This window comes from Tachyglossus aculeatus, chromosome Y4, assembly GCF_015852505.1.
Source record: "Tachyglossus aculeatus isolate mTacAcu1 chromosome Y4, mTacAcu1.pri, whole genome shotgun sequence".
Taxonomy (NCBI): Eukaryota; Metazoa; Chordata; class Mammalia; order Monotremata; family Tachyglossidae; genus Tachyglossus; species Tachyglossus aculeatus.
The window spans coordinates 13,081,296-13,097,702 of NC_052096.1; the positions used below are offsets into that span (position 1 = coordinate 13,081,296).

Here is a 16,407-nt window from a genome sequence, read left to right on the forward strand (position 1 = left end):
GGGAAAAGCTGGGATGGGGAGAGGGATGGGGGCCCACTGTTGGGTAGGGACTGTCTCTAGATGTTGCCAGTTTGTACTTCCCAAGCGCTTAGTCCAGTGCTCTGCACAGAGTAAGCGCTCAATAAATATGATTGATGATGATGATGATGTGGGGGGGGGTTGGAGGGAAGAGGCAGGCGGGGGGCCGGGGGGCCGTGGGAAGGGGCTGGGGGAAAAGCTGGGATGGGGAGAGGGATGGGGGCCCACTGTTGGGTAGGGACTGTCTCTAGATGTTGCCAATTTGTACTTCCCAAGTGCTTAGTCCAGTGCTCTGCACACAGTAAGCGCTCAATAAATACGATTGATGATGATGATGATGATGGGGGGTTGGAGGGAAGAGGCAGGCGGGGGGCCGGGGGGCCGTGGGAAGGGGCTGGGGGAAAAGCTGGGATGGGGAGAGGGATGGGGGCCCACTGTTGGGTAGGGACTGTCTCTAGATGTTGCCAATTTGTACTTCCCAAGCGCTTAGTCCAGTGCTCTGCACACAGTAAGCGCTCAATAAATACGATTGATGATGATGATGATGGGGGCAGGGGGGGGGGTTGGAGGGAAGAGCCAGGGGGGAGGGGGTGGGCCGGGATCCACTTACCCAGAGATGGAGTGGAAAGGATCCAGGGTTTGGGCTGAGATCATCATCATCATCAATCGTCTTTATTGAGCGCTTACGGTGTGCAGAGCACTGGACTGAGCGCTTGGGAAGTCCAAGTTGGCGACATCTAGAGAGGGTCCCTACCCGACAGCGGGCTCGCAGTCTAAAAGGGGGAGAAAGGGGGAGATGATAATGTCATTGGTTAAGTCAGTGGAAACAGCCCGGGCTTTGGAGTCAGAGGTCATGGGTTCCAATCCCGGCTCTGCCAGTTGTCAGCTGTGTGACTTCGGGCAAGTCACTTCACTTCTCTGGGCCTCAGTTCCCTCATCTGGAAAATGGGGACTAAGACTGTGAGCCCCATGTGGGACAACCTGATCACCTTGTATCTTCCCCAGCGCTTAGAACAGTGCTTTGCACATAGTAAGCGCTTAACAAATACCATCGTTATTATTATTATTATTAAGTGCTTACGATGTGCTGTTCTAAGCACTGGGGAGGCGACGAGGGGATCAGGTGGTCCCACGGGGGGCTCCCAGGCTTCATCCCCATTTGACAGATGAGGGAACTGAGGCCCAGAGAAGTGAAGTGACTTGCCCAAAGTCACATAGCTGACAGGCAGCAGCAGTGGGCATTCTTGGTCTCTTTCGTGGGCTCCTGTCTCTAGATGTTGCCAGTTTGTACTTCCCAAGCGCTTAGTCCAGTGCTCTGCACACAGTAAGCGCTCAATAAATACGATTGATGAGGATGATGATGACCGTGAGCCCACTGTTGGCTAAGGACCGTCTCTATACGTTGCCAACTTGGACTTCCCGAGCGCTTAGTCCAGTGCTCTGCACACAGTAAGCGCTCAATAAATACGATTGAATGAATGAATGAGTGGGATTTGAACCCATGATCTCTGACTCCGAAGCCCGGGCTCTTTCCACTGAATCACGCAGCATCACCCTCCTCCCCCAATCTCTCCAGGAGCTGGGGATAGGGAGGGAAGGGGAAATTCATTCATTCATTCATTCATTCATTCATTCACCATCATCATCATCATCATCAATCGTATTTATTGAGCGCTTACTATGTGCAGAGCACTGTACTAAGCGCTTGGGAAGTACAAATTGGCAACATATAGAGACAGTCCCTACTCAACAGTGGGCTCACAGTCTAAAAGTGGGGTATTCATCCATCCATCCATTCATTCATTCAATCGTATTTATTGAGCGCGCTTACTGTGTGCAGAGCACTGTGCTAAGCGCTTGGGAAGTCCAAGTCGGCAACATCTAGAGGCGGTCCCCCCCCCCCCAACAACGGGCTCACGGTCTAGAATAGTCCAGAGAAGCAGCAACGGGCTCACAGTCTAGAGAAGCAGCGTGGCTCAGTGGAAAGAGCCCGGGCTTTGGAGTCAGAGGTCCTGGATTCGAATCCCGGCCCCGCCGCTTGTCAGCTGGGTGACTTTGGGCTGGTCACTTCGCTCCTCTGGGCCTCAGTTCCCTCATCTGGAAAATGGGGATGAAGACCGGGAGCCCCCACGTGGGACAACCTGCTCACCTTGTAACCTCCCCAGCGCTTAGAACGGTGCTTTGCACATAGTAAGCGCTTAATAAATACTATCATTATTATTATTATGGAAGCGGGAGACAGACGACAAAACAAAACACGCGGACGGGTTTCAAGTCGTCAGAACAAATAGAACAAACGGGCCAGAGCAAAGGATCAGCCGTGTCCCTTCCCCCTAATTCAGTCAGTCGGTCAATCGTATTTATTGGGCGCTTACTATGTGCAGAGCACTGGACTCCTCTAGACTACACTCCTCTATACCCCTCGAGACTGGAAACCCGTTATGAGCGGGGGATTGTCTCGCTTTATTGCTGAATTGTCCTTTCCAAGCGCCGAGTACAGTGCTCTGCACACAGTAAGCGCTCAAGAAATCGAATGAATGAATGAATAATACTGATAATGGCATTTATTAAGCGCTTACTATAATAATAATTGGCATTTGTTAAGCGCTTACTATGTGCAAAGCACTGTTCTAAGCGCTGGGGAGGATACAGGTTGTCCCACGGGGGGCTCACAGTCTTAATCCCCATTTTCCAGATGAGGTAACTGAGGCCCAGAGACTTGCCCAAGATCACACAGCAGACATGCGGTGGAGTCGGGATTCGAACCCAGGACCTCTGACTCCAAAGCCCGGGCTCTTCCCACTGAGCCACGCTGCTTCTCTATGTGCCAAGCACTGTTCTAAGCGCCGGGGGAGGTTACGAGGTGATCGGGTCGTCCCACGGGGGGGCTCACAGTCTTCATCCCCATTTGACAGATGAGGGAACTGAGGCCCAGAGAAGTGAAGTGACTTGCCCAAAGTCACACAGCTGAGAAGTGGTGGAGCCGGGATTTGAACCCATGACCTCTGACTCCAAAGCCCGGGCTCTTTCAGTACGGTATAAAAATGTGACAGCTTGCAGGCTAGACGGGGAGACAGTCTAAGAAGGCTGCCTGAAGAGGTGGGGCTCATCAGTCGTATTTATTGAGCGCTTACTATGTGCAGAGCACTGTACTAAGCGCTTGGGGATGCGTCCTGAACAGCTTCAGCGGGGGAGGCTCTGTACTGAGCGCCTGCCAGAGCAGGGGGAGCAAAGCCCACGTTCGCTGCCCTCGAGGAGCTTGCAATCTAAGAGCCGGGGGGGGTGGGGTGTACTGGACGTCCGCAGAGTGAGTTCAGGGGGGAAACGTGTCAGATGGAGGAGAAAATATTCCAGGGTGAGACCGCCGAATAAAAAAAAATAAAATAAAATAAAATAAAATCATTCCGGAGTATTTACTGAGCATCTGCTCCGGCCTGAACGCTGTATTAAGCGCTTGGCAGAGGACACCGCAGTAGAGTTCCCACCGTTGGGTAGGGACCGTCTCTATATGTTGCCAACTCGGACTTCCCAAGCGCTTAGTACAGTGCTCTGCACGCAGTGAGCGCCCAATAAGTAGGGCTGGCAGACCACGGTTCCTGCCCACGAGGAGTTTACAGGTCATTTCACTTCTCTGTGCTTCAGTTCTCTCATCTGTAAAGTGGGGATTCAATAAATCATTTCATCGTCGTCATCATCAAGCGTATTTATTGAGCGCTACTGTGCGCACAGCAGTGTACTAAGCGCTTGGGAAGGACAAGTTGGCAACGTATAGAGACGGTCCCTACCCACCTGTGGGCTCACAGTCTAAAAGGGGGAGACAGAGAACAAAACCAAGCGTACTCACAAAATAAAATAAATAGAATAGATATGTACAAGTAAAATAAATAAATAGAGTAATCAATCGATCAATCAATTGTATTTACTGAGCGCTTACTGTGTGCAGAGCACTGTACTAAGCGCTTGGGAAGTGCAAGTTGGCCAAGTCTAGAGACAGTCCCTACCCAACGGCGGGCTCACAGTCTAAAAGGGGGAGACAGAGAACAAAACCAAACATACTCACAAAATAAAAGAAATAGAATAGATATGTCCAAGTAAAATAAATAAATAGAGTAATAAATTACGATTGAATGAATGAATGACAACCTGATGACCTTGTGTCTACCCCGGCGCTTAGAACAGTGCTTGGCACATAGTAAGCGCTTAACAAATGCCATCATTATTATTATTACTAGCATTAGAGTTTCAGCGCTTAGAACAGTGCTTTGCACATAGTAAGCGCTTAACAATAATAATAATAACGATGGCATTTGTTAAGTGCTTACTACGTGCAAAGCACTGTTCTAAGCGCTGGGGAGGCTACAAGGTGATCAGGTTGTCCCACGGGGGGCTCACAGTCTTCATCCCCATTTTACAGATGAGGGAACTGAGGCTCAGAGAAGAATAATAATAATAATAATAAAAATGGCATTTATTAAGCGCTTACTATGTGCAAAGCACTGTTCTAAGCGCTGGGGAAGGTACAAGGTGATCAGGTGGTCCCACAGGGGGCTCCCAGTCTTCGTCCCCATTTTCCAGATGAGGGAACTGAGGCCCAGAGACTGAGCCCCTTCCTTCCTCTCCCCCTCGTCCCCCCTCCATCCCCCCATCTTACCTCCTTCCCTTCCCCACAGCACCTGTATATACATATATATGTTTGTACAGATTTATTACTCTATTTTACTTGTACATATCTATTCTATTTATTTTATTTTGTTAGTATGTTTGGTTTTGTTCTCTGTCTCCCCCTTTTAGACTGTGAGCCCACTGTTGGGTAGGGACTGTCTCTATATGTCGCCAGTTTGTACTTCCCAAGCGCTTAGTACAGTGCTCTGCACACAGTAAGCGCTCAATAAATACGATTGATTGATTGATTGATTGAAGTGATTTGCCCAAAGTCACCCAGCTGACGATTGGCGGAGCCGGGATTAATAAATGCCATCCTGATTATTATTCTTAGGCTAGGCCCCTGCTGACAAAGAGCTCACAGTCTAGAAGAGGGGATTAAAAGAAATGAATGAGTGCCGGGGAGCCGGGGGTCAAAATCAAGTTCCTCGAGCCGTAAATCCCGGGGCTGGTAGGAGGTGGGCGAGAGAGATCAATCAATCAATCAATCAATCGTATTTATTGAGCGCTTACTGTTTGCAGAGCACTGGACTGACTCTTGGGAAGTCCAAGTTGGCAACATCTAGAGACGGTCCCTACCCAACAATCAATCAATCAATCGTATTTATTGAGCGCTTACTGTGCGCAGAGCACTGGACTGAGCGCTTGGGAAGTCCAAGTTGGCAACATCTAGAGACGGTCCCTACCCAACAATCAATCAATCAATCGTATTTATTGAGCACTTACTGTGCGCAGAGCACTGGACTGAGCGCTTGGGAAGTCCAAGTTGGCAACATAGAGAGACGGTCCCTACCCAACAATCAATCAAACAATCGTATTTATTGAGCGCTTACTGTGCACAGAGCACTGGACTAAGCGCTTGGGAAGTCCAAGTTGGCAACATATAGAGACGGGCCCTACCCAACAATCAATCAATCAGTCGTATTTATTGAGCGCTTACGGTGCGCAGAGCACTGGACTAAGCGCTTGGGAAGTCCAAGTTGGCAACATCTAGAGACGGTCCCTACCCAACAATCAATCAATCAATCAATCAATCGTATTTATTGAGCGCTTACTGTGCGCAGAGCACTGGACTGAGCGCTTGGGAAGTCCAAGTTGGCAACATATAGAGACGGTCCCTACCCAACAATCAATCAATCGTATTTATTGAGCGCTTACTGTGTGCAGAGCACTGGACTGAGCGCTTGGGAAGTCCAAGTGGGCAACATATAGAGACGGGCCCTACCCAACAATCAGTCAGTCGTATTTATTGAGCGCTTACGGTGCGCAGAGCACTGGACTAAGCGCTTGGGAAGTCCAAGTTGGCAACATATAGAGACGGTCCCTACCCAACAATCAATCAATCAATCAATCGTATTTATTGAGCGCTTACTGTGCGCAGAGCACTGGACTAAGCGCTTGGGAAGTCCAAGTTGGCAACATATAGAGACGGTCCCTACCCAACAATCAATCAATCAATCAATCAATTGTATTTATTGAGCACTTACTGTGCTCAGAGCACTGGATTAAGCGCTTGGGAAGTATAAGTTGGCAACATCTAGAGACAGTCCCTACCCAAAAAGGGGGAGACAGAGAACAAAACCAAACATACTAACAAAATAAAATAAATAGAATAGATAGGTACAAGTAAAATAAATAAATAAATAGAGTAATGAATATGTACAAACATATATACAGGTGCTGCGGGGAAGGGAAGGAGGTAAGATGGGGGGATGGAGAGGGGGACGAGGGGGAGAGGAGGGAAGGGGCTCAGTCTGGGAAGGCCTCCTGGAGGAGGTGAGCTCTCAGTAGGGCCTTGAAGGGAGGAAGAGAGCGAGCTGGGCGTATGGGCCAAACAATTATGGATTATTATTATTGGTGGCGGCGGCTGTTTGGACGGCGGTGGTGGTGGTTTACAGTGGCCATTTGAGGCGGCAGCGGTGCGGGTGATGGTTTGAGGCGGTGGCCGTTGGGCCCGTTTGTCCGGAGAGGAAGGTGCCCGCTTTTCCGGACGACCCAGCCTCGGTCCGGGGAGGATTCCTGGGACTGTATATATGTATATCCTGTATATATTTACATATCTATTCTATTTATTTTATTACATATCTATTCTATTTATTTTATTTTGTTAGCATGTTTGGTTTTGTTCTCTGTCTCCCCCTTTTAGACTGTGAGCCCACTGTTGGGTAGGGCCCATCTCTAGATGTTGCCAATTTGTACTTCCCAAGCGCTTAGTCCAGTGCTCTGCACACAGTAAGCGCTCAATAAATACGATTGATGATGATGATATGTATATCCTGTATATATGTATATATGTCTGTACATATTTATTACTCTATTTATTTATTTATTTTACTTGTACATATCTATTCTGTTTATTTTATTTTGTTAGTATGTTTGGCTTTGTTCTCTGTCTCCCCCTTTTAGACTATGAGCCCACTGTCGGGTAGGGACTGTCTCTATTTGTTGCCAATTTGTACGTCCCAAGCCCCAAGCGCTTAGTACAGTGCTCTGCACATAGTAAGCGCTAAATAAATACGATTGATGATGATGATATGTATATCCTGTATATATGTATATCCTGTATATATGTTTGTACATATTTATTACTCTATTTATTTATCTTACATGTACATATCTATTCTATTTATTTTATTTTGTTAGTATGTTTGGTTTTCTTCTCTGTCTCCCCCTTTTAGACTGTGAGCCTACTGTTGGGTAGGGACCGTCTCTATGTGTTGCCAATTTGTCCTTCCCAAGCGCTTAGTCCAGTGCTCTGCACACAGTAAGCGCTCAATGAATACGATTGATGATCATCATCAATCGTCATCAATCGTGTTTATTGAGCGCTTACTATGTGCAGAGCACTGGACTAAGCGCTTGGAAAGTCCAAATTGGCAACATCTAGAGACGGTCCCTACCCAACAGTGGGCTCACAGTCTAGAAGGGGATGATGATGATGACTGTCCGATACGGCGGGCCTAAAATGGCGACTAAATGGCGGGGGTTCGGCGGAGGTCCTTCCGCGGCGACGGAGCCTCCCCTCCGCCTCACGCCCTTTTTTCCCGCAATTTCCCGTTCCCAGAAGTGCGTCGGCCGAGGGGAGCTTCAGGTGTCCCTGTCCTACCAGCCGGCGGCCCAGAGGATGACCGTCGTCGTCCTCAAGGCCCGACACCTGCCCAAGATGGACATCACCGGCCTCTCAGGTAGCAGCTATTTACCCCGGCCCACGGCCGTCCCCCCGTCCCCTCGCGGGCCGGGCCGGGTCCGCCCGGGGAACCCCGGAGCCGATCGCCCTTTCCGGAAAATCCCCAATCCTTCCATTCAGTCAATCAGTCAATCAATCAATCAGTCGTATTTATTGAGCGCTTACTGTGTGCAGAGCGCTGGACTGAGCGCTTGGGAAGTCCAAGTTGGCCACAGCTGGAGACGGTCCCTACCCAACAGCGGGCTCACGGTCTAGAAGGGGGGGACAGAGAACAAAACCAAACAGATTAACAAAATAAAATAAATAGAATAGATATGTGCAAGTAAAATAAATCAATAAATAGAGTAATAAATCCGTACAAACATATATACATATATACAGGTGCTGTGGGGAAGGGAAGGAGAGGGGGACGAGGGGGAGAGGAAGGAGGGGACTCAGTCTGGGAAGGCCTCATTCATTCATTCGATCACATTTGCCAATCAATCAATCGTATTTATTGAGCGCTTACTGTGTGCAGAGCACTGGACTAAGCGCTTGGGAAGTACAAGTTGGCAACATATAGAAACAGTCCCTACCCAACAGTGGGCTCACAGTCTAGAAGGGGGACCCGAGCGCTGACCGTGTGCAGAGCGCTGGACTAAGCGCTTGGGAGAGGACGACACCGCAATAAACAACCCCGTGTCCCGGGCGTCACTCGCGTTTCCCCCGGACAGTTGTCGAAAGGGGATTCATTCATTCATTCATTCATTCATTCATTCAGTCGTATTTATTGAGCGCTTACTGTGTGCAGAGCACTGGACTGAGCGCTTGGGAGGTACAAGTCGGCGACATCGAGAGACGGTCCCTACCCGACGACGGGCTCACGGTCTAGAAGGGGGAGACGGGCGACAAAACGAAACATGTGCACGGGTGTCAAGTCATCATCATCATCAATCGTATTTATTGAGCGCTTACTGTGTGCAGAGCACTGGACTAAGCGCTTGGGAAGTCGTCCGAACAAATAGATGTAAAGCTCGATGCACATCATTAACAAAATAAATAGAATAGTAAATATGTACAAGTAGAATAGAGTAATAAATCTGTACAGACATATATTACTCTATTTTACTTGTACATATCTATTCTATTTATTTTATTTTGTTAATATGCTTTGTTCTCCGTCTCCCCCTTCTAGACTGTGAGCTCGCTGTGGGATAGGGACCGTCTCTATGCGTTGCTAACTTGTGCTTCCCAAGCGCTTAGTACAGTGCTCTGCACACAGTAAGCGCTCAATAAATACGATTGATTGGTTGATTGATATATACAGGGGCTGTGGGGAGGGGAAGGAGGTAGGGCCGGGGGGACGGGGAGGAGGAGAGGAAAAAGGGGGCTCAGTGTGGGAAGGCCTCCCGGAGGAGGTGAGCTCTCAGTAGGGCTTTGGAAGGAGGAATCAATCAATCAATCGTATTTATTGAGCGCTTACTGTGTGCAGAGCACTACACCTTGTAACCTCCCCAACGCTCAGAAGAGTGCTTTGCACAGAGTAAGCACTTAATAAATACTATTATTATTATTTCTAGACTGGTTTTGTTCTCTGTCTCCCCCTTTTAGACTGTGAGCCCACTGTTGGGTAGGGACTGTCTCTATATGTTGCCAACTTGGACTTCCCAAGCGCTTAGTACAGTGCTCTGCACATAGTAAGCGCTCAATAAATACGATTGATGATGATGATGATGATGATGATAGACTGTGAGCCCACTGTTGGGTAGGGACTGTCTCTCTATGTTGCCAATTTGGACTTCCCAAGCGCTTAGTCCAGTGCTCTGCACACAGTAAGTGCTCAATAAATACGATTGATTGATTGATTGATTGGACTAAGCGCTTGGGAAGTACAAGTTGGCAACATAGAGAGACGGTCCCTACCCAACAGTGGGCTCACAGTCTAGAAGAAGTCTAGAGGAAGAGAGCTGGCTTGGCGGGTGTGCGGAGGGAGGGCATTCGAGCGCTTAGTCCAGCGCTCTGCACACAGTCAGCGCTCAAGAAATACGCTCGAGTGAATGAATTCCGGGCCAGGGACGGGCGCGTGTCGGGGGGCCGCGTGTCACGGGGTCCGCTCTCCCCCTCCGCCCCCGCAGACCCCTACGTCAAGGTGAACGTGTACTACGACAGGAAGCGGGTGGCCAAGAAAAAGACGCACGTGAAGAAGTGCACCCTCAACCCCGTCTTCAACGAGTCGTTCGTCTACGACGTCCCGGCGGAGCTGCTGGCCGACGTCAGCATCGAGTTCCTCGTCCTCGACTTCGACCGCGCCACCAAGAACCAGGCGGTGGGCCGCGCCATCCTCGGGGCCCACAGCGGCACCGCCGCCGGCGCTGACCACTGGCGCCGCGTCTGCTCCTGCCCGCGGGAGCCCGTGGCCATGTGGCACAGCCTCAGCGAATACTGAAGCCGGACGGGGGGCGGGGGGCGGCCGGGGGTCCCGGGGCCCTCGGACTTGGGCGGCGGCTGACCCGCCCCCCCTCCCCAAAGTGCGACGCCCCGCTCGTGGGGTCCCCCGACCCCCCTCGTCCTTGGGAGACAGACCCCCGCCCTCCCACCCCACCCACCCCCCCGGCTTCCTCTGTCGAACAGACAGATCCTTTGCGCTAAAAGAAGCCCTCGTCGTCCCCCCCGCTAATTCCCCCTGCAGCCCCAAGCCCCCTTTCTCTCCCCTCCGGGCACTCACGTTCCTTTCAGTCGGGGAGGGGGCCGGCGGAGACCACCCCACTCTCTATAGTCCAGTGTAACTGTATAACTGCATGCCTAACACACACACACACACACACGTACAACAAACACACACCCTCGTGCCCAAGGGCCTGGCTTCCCGCTCCCCCCACCCAGCCGGGGGTTTGAGCGTCACCCCCTTCGCCCCCTCATCCCCCCCGCACCCCCAGGCTGGGCACGGCCCTGGGGGCGCCGGATGCCGGGGCCCACCCAGCAGGGCAGACTTGGTGGGGGGGGTCCATCCCTGCCACCCCCGAACCCCCTCCCCATTTTCCGTGGCTCGGCCAAAGCCGCCCGAGGGGCACCGCCCCTCGGGCCTCACTCCGTGGCGCCGCAAAATGGCTCACGCCTCCCCACGTACAACGGGGGGGGACCCCTGCCCCGCTCTTCCCGGCTGTAAATACGGCGGCACCCCAAGTCAAAAATACCTCCGGCATTTCCGCGGCGGGCTTGCCCTCGCCCCCCACCTTGGGCTGGGGTGAGGTCCTGGGGGTGTCTCCCGTCCCCACCGAGCCCCGGGGTCGGGGACGCGGGCCCACGGGGAGCTGGGCACCCCCCTCCCCTCCCCGCTCGTGTTATCCGACCGTGAGCCCGCTGTTGGGTGGGGACCGTCTCTATATGTTGCCGATTTGTCCTTCCCAAGCGCTTAGTCCAGTGCTCTGCACCCAGTAAGCGCTCAATAAATACGATCGACGATGATGATCAGAGAAGTCCCCTCACCCGGACCCCCGGTTTCTAAGGGTCAAGCCGGATCTGGGGACGGGCCTAAAGCTCCCCCCCCAACGCTGCCTCCTCCCTCGGTTAGGCTTTTCGACGCCAACGTTTTGCACAGAGCTCCTGGCACGGTGAGCCCGCTGTTGGGTGTCTATATGGTGGCAGCTTGTGCTTCCCAAGCGCTTAGCACAGTGCTCTGTTGATTGAGCGACCCTTAGGAGAACTTCTTCCTCCTCCTCTTCCTCCCCCACGGGCCGGCGTCCGTCCCGGCGAGCTTTCCGCCCCCGGTTCGGCCCGGAAATTTGGGAAGACGCACCCGTCGACTGGGACCGGGCTGGGCGGGGAGCCTTGTTTAGGGGGTCCCAGAGGATCCCATATTTCGGGGGGCAGGATTGGAGCGGCGGGAGGGTCCTTGGCGTCGCCCCCTTTTTGTTCCCGCTTCCCCCGCTTCACCTGGGCCGCGTGCGATCTCCCCTTCACCGTGTGTCTTCTCGTGTCGAACGTGGGCCCGGACGCGGTTCACGTGGCAACACATATGCACGCTGTCGTGTTCTGGGGCCCACCAGACAGGCAGTCGGGGGGCGGGCGGGGGGCTCGTGTGTTTGTGTGTGTGCGTGCGTGTGCGAGTGTGTGCGTGTCCGGGGTGGGGGGGGGAGACCAGATACTAACACGATCGGCGCCTAACTCTGTAACCCTAAGCTACGGTATGTACTGCTATCTTGTATGTTCGACCTGTCGATGCACAAATAAAGACCCGATTCACCCCCGCTGGGCCCCGCTCCTCATTCATATCATCCTAGTGATCATAATAATAATGATGGCATCTATTAAGCGCTTACTATGTGCAAAGCGCTGTACTAAGCGCCGGGGACGGACAGGTCGGCAACAGAGAGGGAGAGACGGTCCCGGCCCGCCGACGGGCTCGTGGCCTAGAAGGGGGAGACGGACGGCGAAATCGTCAGAATTATAGCTATGATCATAATATCATCCTAGTGATCATAATAATGATGATGGCATTTATTAAGCGCTTACTATGTGCAAAGCACTGTACTAAGCGCCGGGGACGGACAGGTCGGCAACAGAGAGGGAGAGACGGTCCCGGCCCGCCGACGGGCTCGCGGCCTAGAAGGGGGAGACGGACGGCGAAATCGTCAGAATTATAGCTATGATCATAATATCATCCTAGTGATCATAATAATGATGATGGCATTTATTAAGCGCTTACTATGTGCAAAGCACTGTACTAAGCGCCGGGGACGGACAGGTCGGCAACAGAGAGGGAGAGACGGTCCCGACCCGCCGACGGGCTCGCGGTCTAGAAGGGGGAGACGGACGGCGAAATCGTCAGGATTATAGCTATAATCATAATATCATCCTAGTGCTCATAATAATGATGATGGCATTTATTAAGCGCTTACTATGTGCAAAGCACTGTACTAAGCGCCGGGGACGGACAGGTCGGCAACAGAGAGGGAGAGACGGTCCCGACCCGCCGACGGGCTCGCGGTCTAGAAGGGGGAGACGGACGGCGAAATCGTCAGAATTATAGCTATAATCATAATATCATCCTAGTGATGATAATAATGATGATGGCATTTATTAAGCGCTTACTATGTGCAAAGCACTGTACTAAGCGCTGGGGACGGACAGGTCGGCAACAGAGGGAGAGACGGTCCCGACCCGACGACGGGCTCGCGGCCTAGAAGGGGGAGACGGACGGCGAAATCGTCAGAATTATAGCTATAATCATAATATCATCATAGTGATGATAATAATAATGATGGCATTTATTAAGCGCTTACTATGTGCAAAGCACTGTACTAAGCGCTGGGGACGGACAGGTCGGCAACAGAGAGGGAGAGACGGTCCCGACCCGACGACGGGCTCGCGGCCTAGAAGGGGGAGACGGACGGCGAAATCGTCAGAATTATAGCTAGAATCATAATATCATCCTAGTGATCATAATAATGATGATGGCATTTATTAAGCGCTTACTATGTGCAAAGCACTGTACTAAGCGCCGGGGACGGACAGGTCGGCAACAGAGAGGGAGAGACGGTCCCGACCCGACGACGGGCTCGCGGCCTAGAAGGGGGAGACGGACGGCGAAATCGTCAGAATTATAGCTAGAATCATAATATCATCCTAGTGATCATAATAATGATGATGGCATTTATTAAGCGCTTACTATGTGCAAAGCACTGTACTAAGCGCCGGGGACGGACAGGTCGGCAACAGAGAGGGAGAGACGGTCCCGACCCGCCGACGGGCTCGCGGCCTAGAAGGGGGAGACGGACGGCGAAATCGTCAGGATTATAGCTAGAATCATAATATCATCCTAGTGATCATAATAATGATGATGGCATTTATTAAGCGCTTACTATGTGCAAAGCACTGTACTAAGCGCCGGGGACGGACAGGTCGGCAACAGAGAGGGAGAGACGGTCCCGACCCGCCGACGGGCTCGCGGCCTAGAAGGGGGAGACGGACGGCGAAATCGTCAGGATTATAGCTAGAATCATAATATCATCCTAGTGATCATAATAATGATGATGGCATTTATTAAGCGCTTACTATGTGCAAAGCACTGTACTAAGCGCCGGGGACGGACAGGTCGGCAACAGAGAGGGAGAGACGGTCCCGACCCGACGACGGGCTCGCGGCCTAGAAGGGGGAGACGGACGGCGAAATCGTCAGAATTATAGCTATAATCATAATATCATCATAGTGATGATAATAATAATGATGGCATTTATTAAGCGCTTACTATGTGCAAAGCACTGTACTAAGCGCTGGGGACGGACAGGTCGGCAACAGAGAGGGAAAGACGGTCCCGACCCGCCGACGGGCTCGCGGTCTAGAAGGGGGAGACGGACGGCGAAATCGTCAGAATTATAGCTATAATCACAATATCATCCTAGTGATCATAATAATGATGATGGCATTTATTAAGCGCTTACTATGTGCAAAGCACTGTACTAAGCGCCGGGGACGGACAGGTCGGCAACAGAGAGGGAGAGACGGTCCCGACCCGACGACGGGCTCGCGGCCTAGAAGGGGGAGACGGACGGCGAAATCGTCAGAATTATAGCTAGAATCATAATATCATCCTAGTGATCATAATAATGATGATGGCATTTATTAAGCGCTTACTATGTGCAAAGCACTGTACTAAGCGCCGGGGACGGACAGGTCGGCAACAGAGAGAGAGACGGTCCCGACCCGACGACGGGCTCGCGGCCTAGAAGGGGGAGACGGACGGCGAAATCGTCAGAATTATAGCTATAATCATAATATCATCATAGTGATGATAATAATAATGATGGCATTTATTAAGCGCTTACTATGTGCAAAGCACTGTACTAAGCGCTGGGGACGGACAGGTCGGCAACAGAGGGAGAGACGGTCCCGACCCGACGACGGGCTCGCGGTCTAGAAGGGGGAGACGGACGGCGAGATCGTCAGAATTATAGCTATAATCATAATATCATCCTAGTGATCATAATAATGATGATGGCATTTATTAAGCGCTTACTATGTGCAAAGCACTGTACTAAGCGCTGGGGGGATACAAGGTGATGAGGTTGTCCCACGTGGGGCTCACAGTCTTCATCCCCATTTTACAGATGAGGGATGGTATTTGTTAATAATAATAATGGCATTTATTAAGCGCTTACTATGTGCAAAGCACTGTTCTAAGCGCTGGGGGGGGGGGGTTACAGGGTGATCAGGTTGTCCCATGCGGGGCTCACAGTCTTCATCCCCATTTTACAGATGAGGCAACTGAGGTACAGAGAAGCGACTTGCCCAAACTCACACAGCTGACAATCGGCAGAGCCTGGATTTGAACCCATGACCTCCGACTCCAAAGCCTGCGCTCTTTCCACTGAGCCAAGCTGCTTCTCTAAGCACCTGCTATGTGCCAAGCACTGTTCAAAGCGCTGGGGGAGATACAGGGTGATCAGGCTGTCCCACGTGGGGCTCACAGTCTTCGTCCCCATTTGACAGATGAGGGAACTGAGGCCCGGAGAAGTGACTTGCCCAAAGTCACACAGCCGATAAGTGGCGGAGCTGGGATTAGAATAATAATAATGATGGCATTTGTTAAGCGCTTACTATGTGCAAAGCACTGTTCTAAGTGCTGGGGAGGATACGAGGTGATCAGGTTGTCCCACAGGGGGCTCACAGTCTTCATCCCCATTTGACAGATGAGGGAACTGAGGCCCATTCATTCATTCAATCGTATTTATTGAGCGCTTACTGTGTGCAGAGCACCGGGCTAAGCGCTTGGGAAGTACAAGTCGGCAACGTATAGAGACGGTCCCTACCCTATAACGGGCTCACAGTCACAGCGTGGCTCAGTGGAGAGAGCGTGGGCTTTGGAGTCAGAGGTCATGGGTTCAAATTCCGGCTCCGCCACTTAATAGTAATAATAATAATAATAATGTTGGTATTTGTTAAGCGCTTACTATGTGCAAAGCACTGTTCAAAGTGCTGGGGTAGATACAAGGTAATCAGGCTGTCCCACGAGGGGCTCACAGTCTTCATCCCCATTTTACGGATGAGGGAACTGAGGCCCAGAGAAGTGAAGTGACTTGCCCAAAGTCACACAGCTGACAAGCGGCGGAGCCGGGATTTGAACCCGCGGCCTCCGATTCCAAAGCCCGGGCTCTTTCCACTGAGCCACGCAGGTCAAATGTGTGTCTTTGGGCAAGTCACTTAATTTCTCTGGGCCTCAGTTCCCTCATCTGTAAAATGGGGATTAAGACTGTGAGCCCCGCGTGGGACAACCTGATCGCCTTGTAACCTCCCCAGAGCTTAGAACAGTGCTTTGCACATAGTAAGCGCTTAATAGATGCCATCATTATTATTAGAACGGGGAGACAGACAACAAAACAAAACATGGAGACAGACAATGACCCGCACCAGTCTTCTAATCAATTAATGGTATTTATTAAGCATTTTCTGTGTGAAGAGCACTACTAAGCACTTGGGAGAGTACAATATAAAAGAGGTGGTAGACGAGAACCCCACCTCGTCCCAATCCTGGTTTCTCACAGCGCCTTGGATAGAATTTCCCA

At 51.5% G+C, this 16,407-nt stretch overlaps 1 protein-coding gene across 1 annotated transcript in view; it reads left to right on the forward strand.

Annotated features, from left to right (window-relative positions):
• The window catches only part of SYT11 (synaptotagmin 11), a 23,565-nt gene extending 12,327 nt beyond the window's left edge, over positions 1–11,238 (forward strand). The window contains exons 3-4 of the mRNA XM_038768596.1: positions 7,745–7,868; positions 9,982–11,238. Coding sequence (XP_038624524.1) covers positions 7,745–7,868; positions 9,982–10,292 — 435 coding nt within the window. The 3' untranslated portion in view covers positions 10,293–11,238. The remainder of the gene's footprint in view (positions 1–7,744; positions 7,869–9,981) is intronic.
• The last annotated feature ends 5,169 nt before the right edge of the window (positions 11,239–16,407 follow it).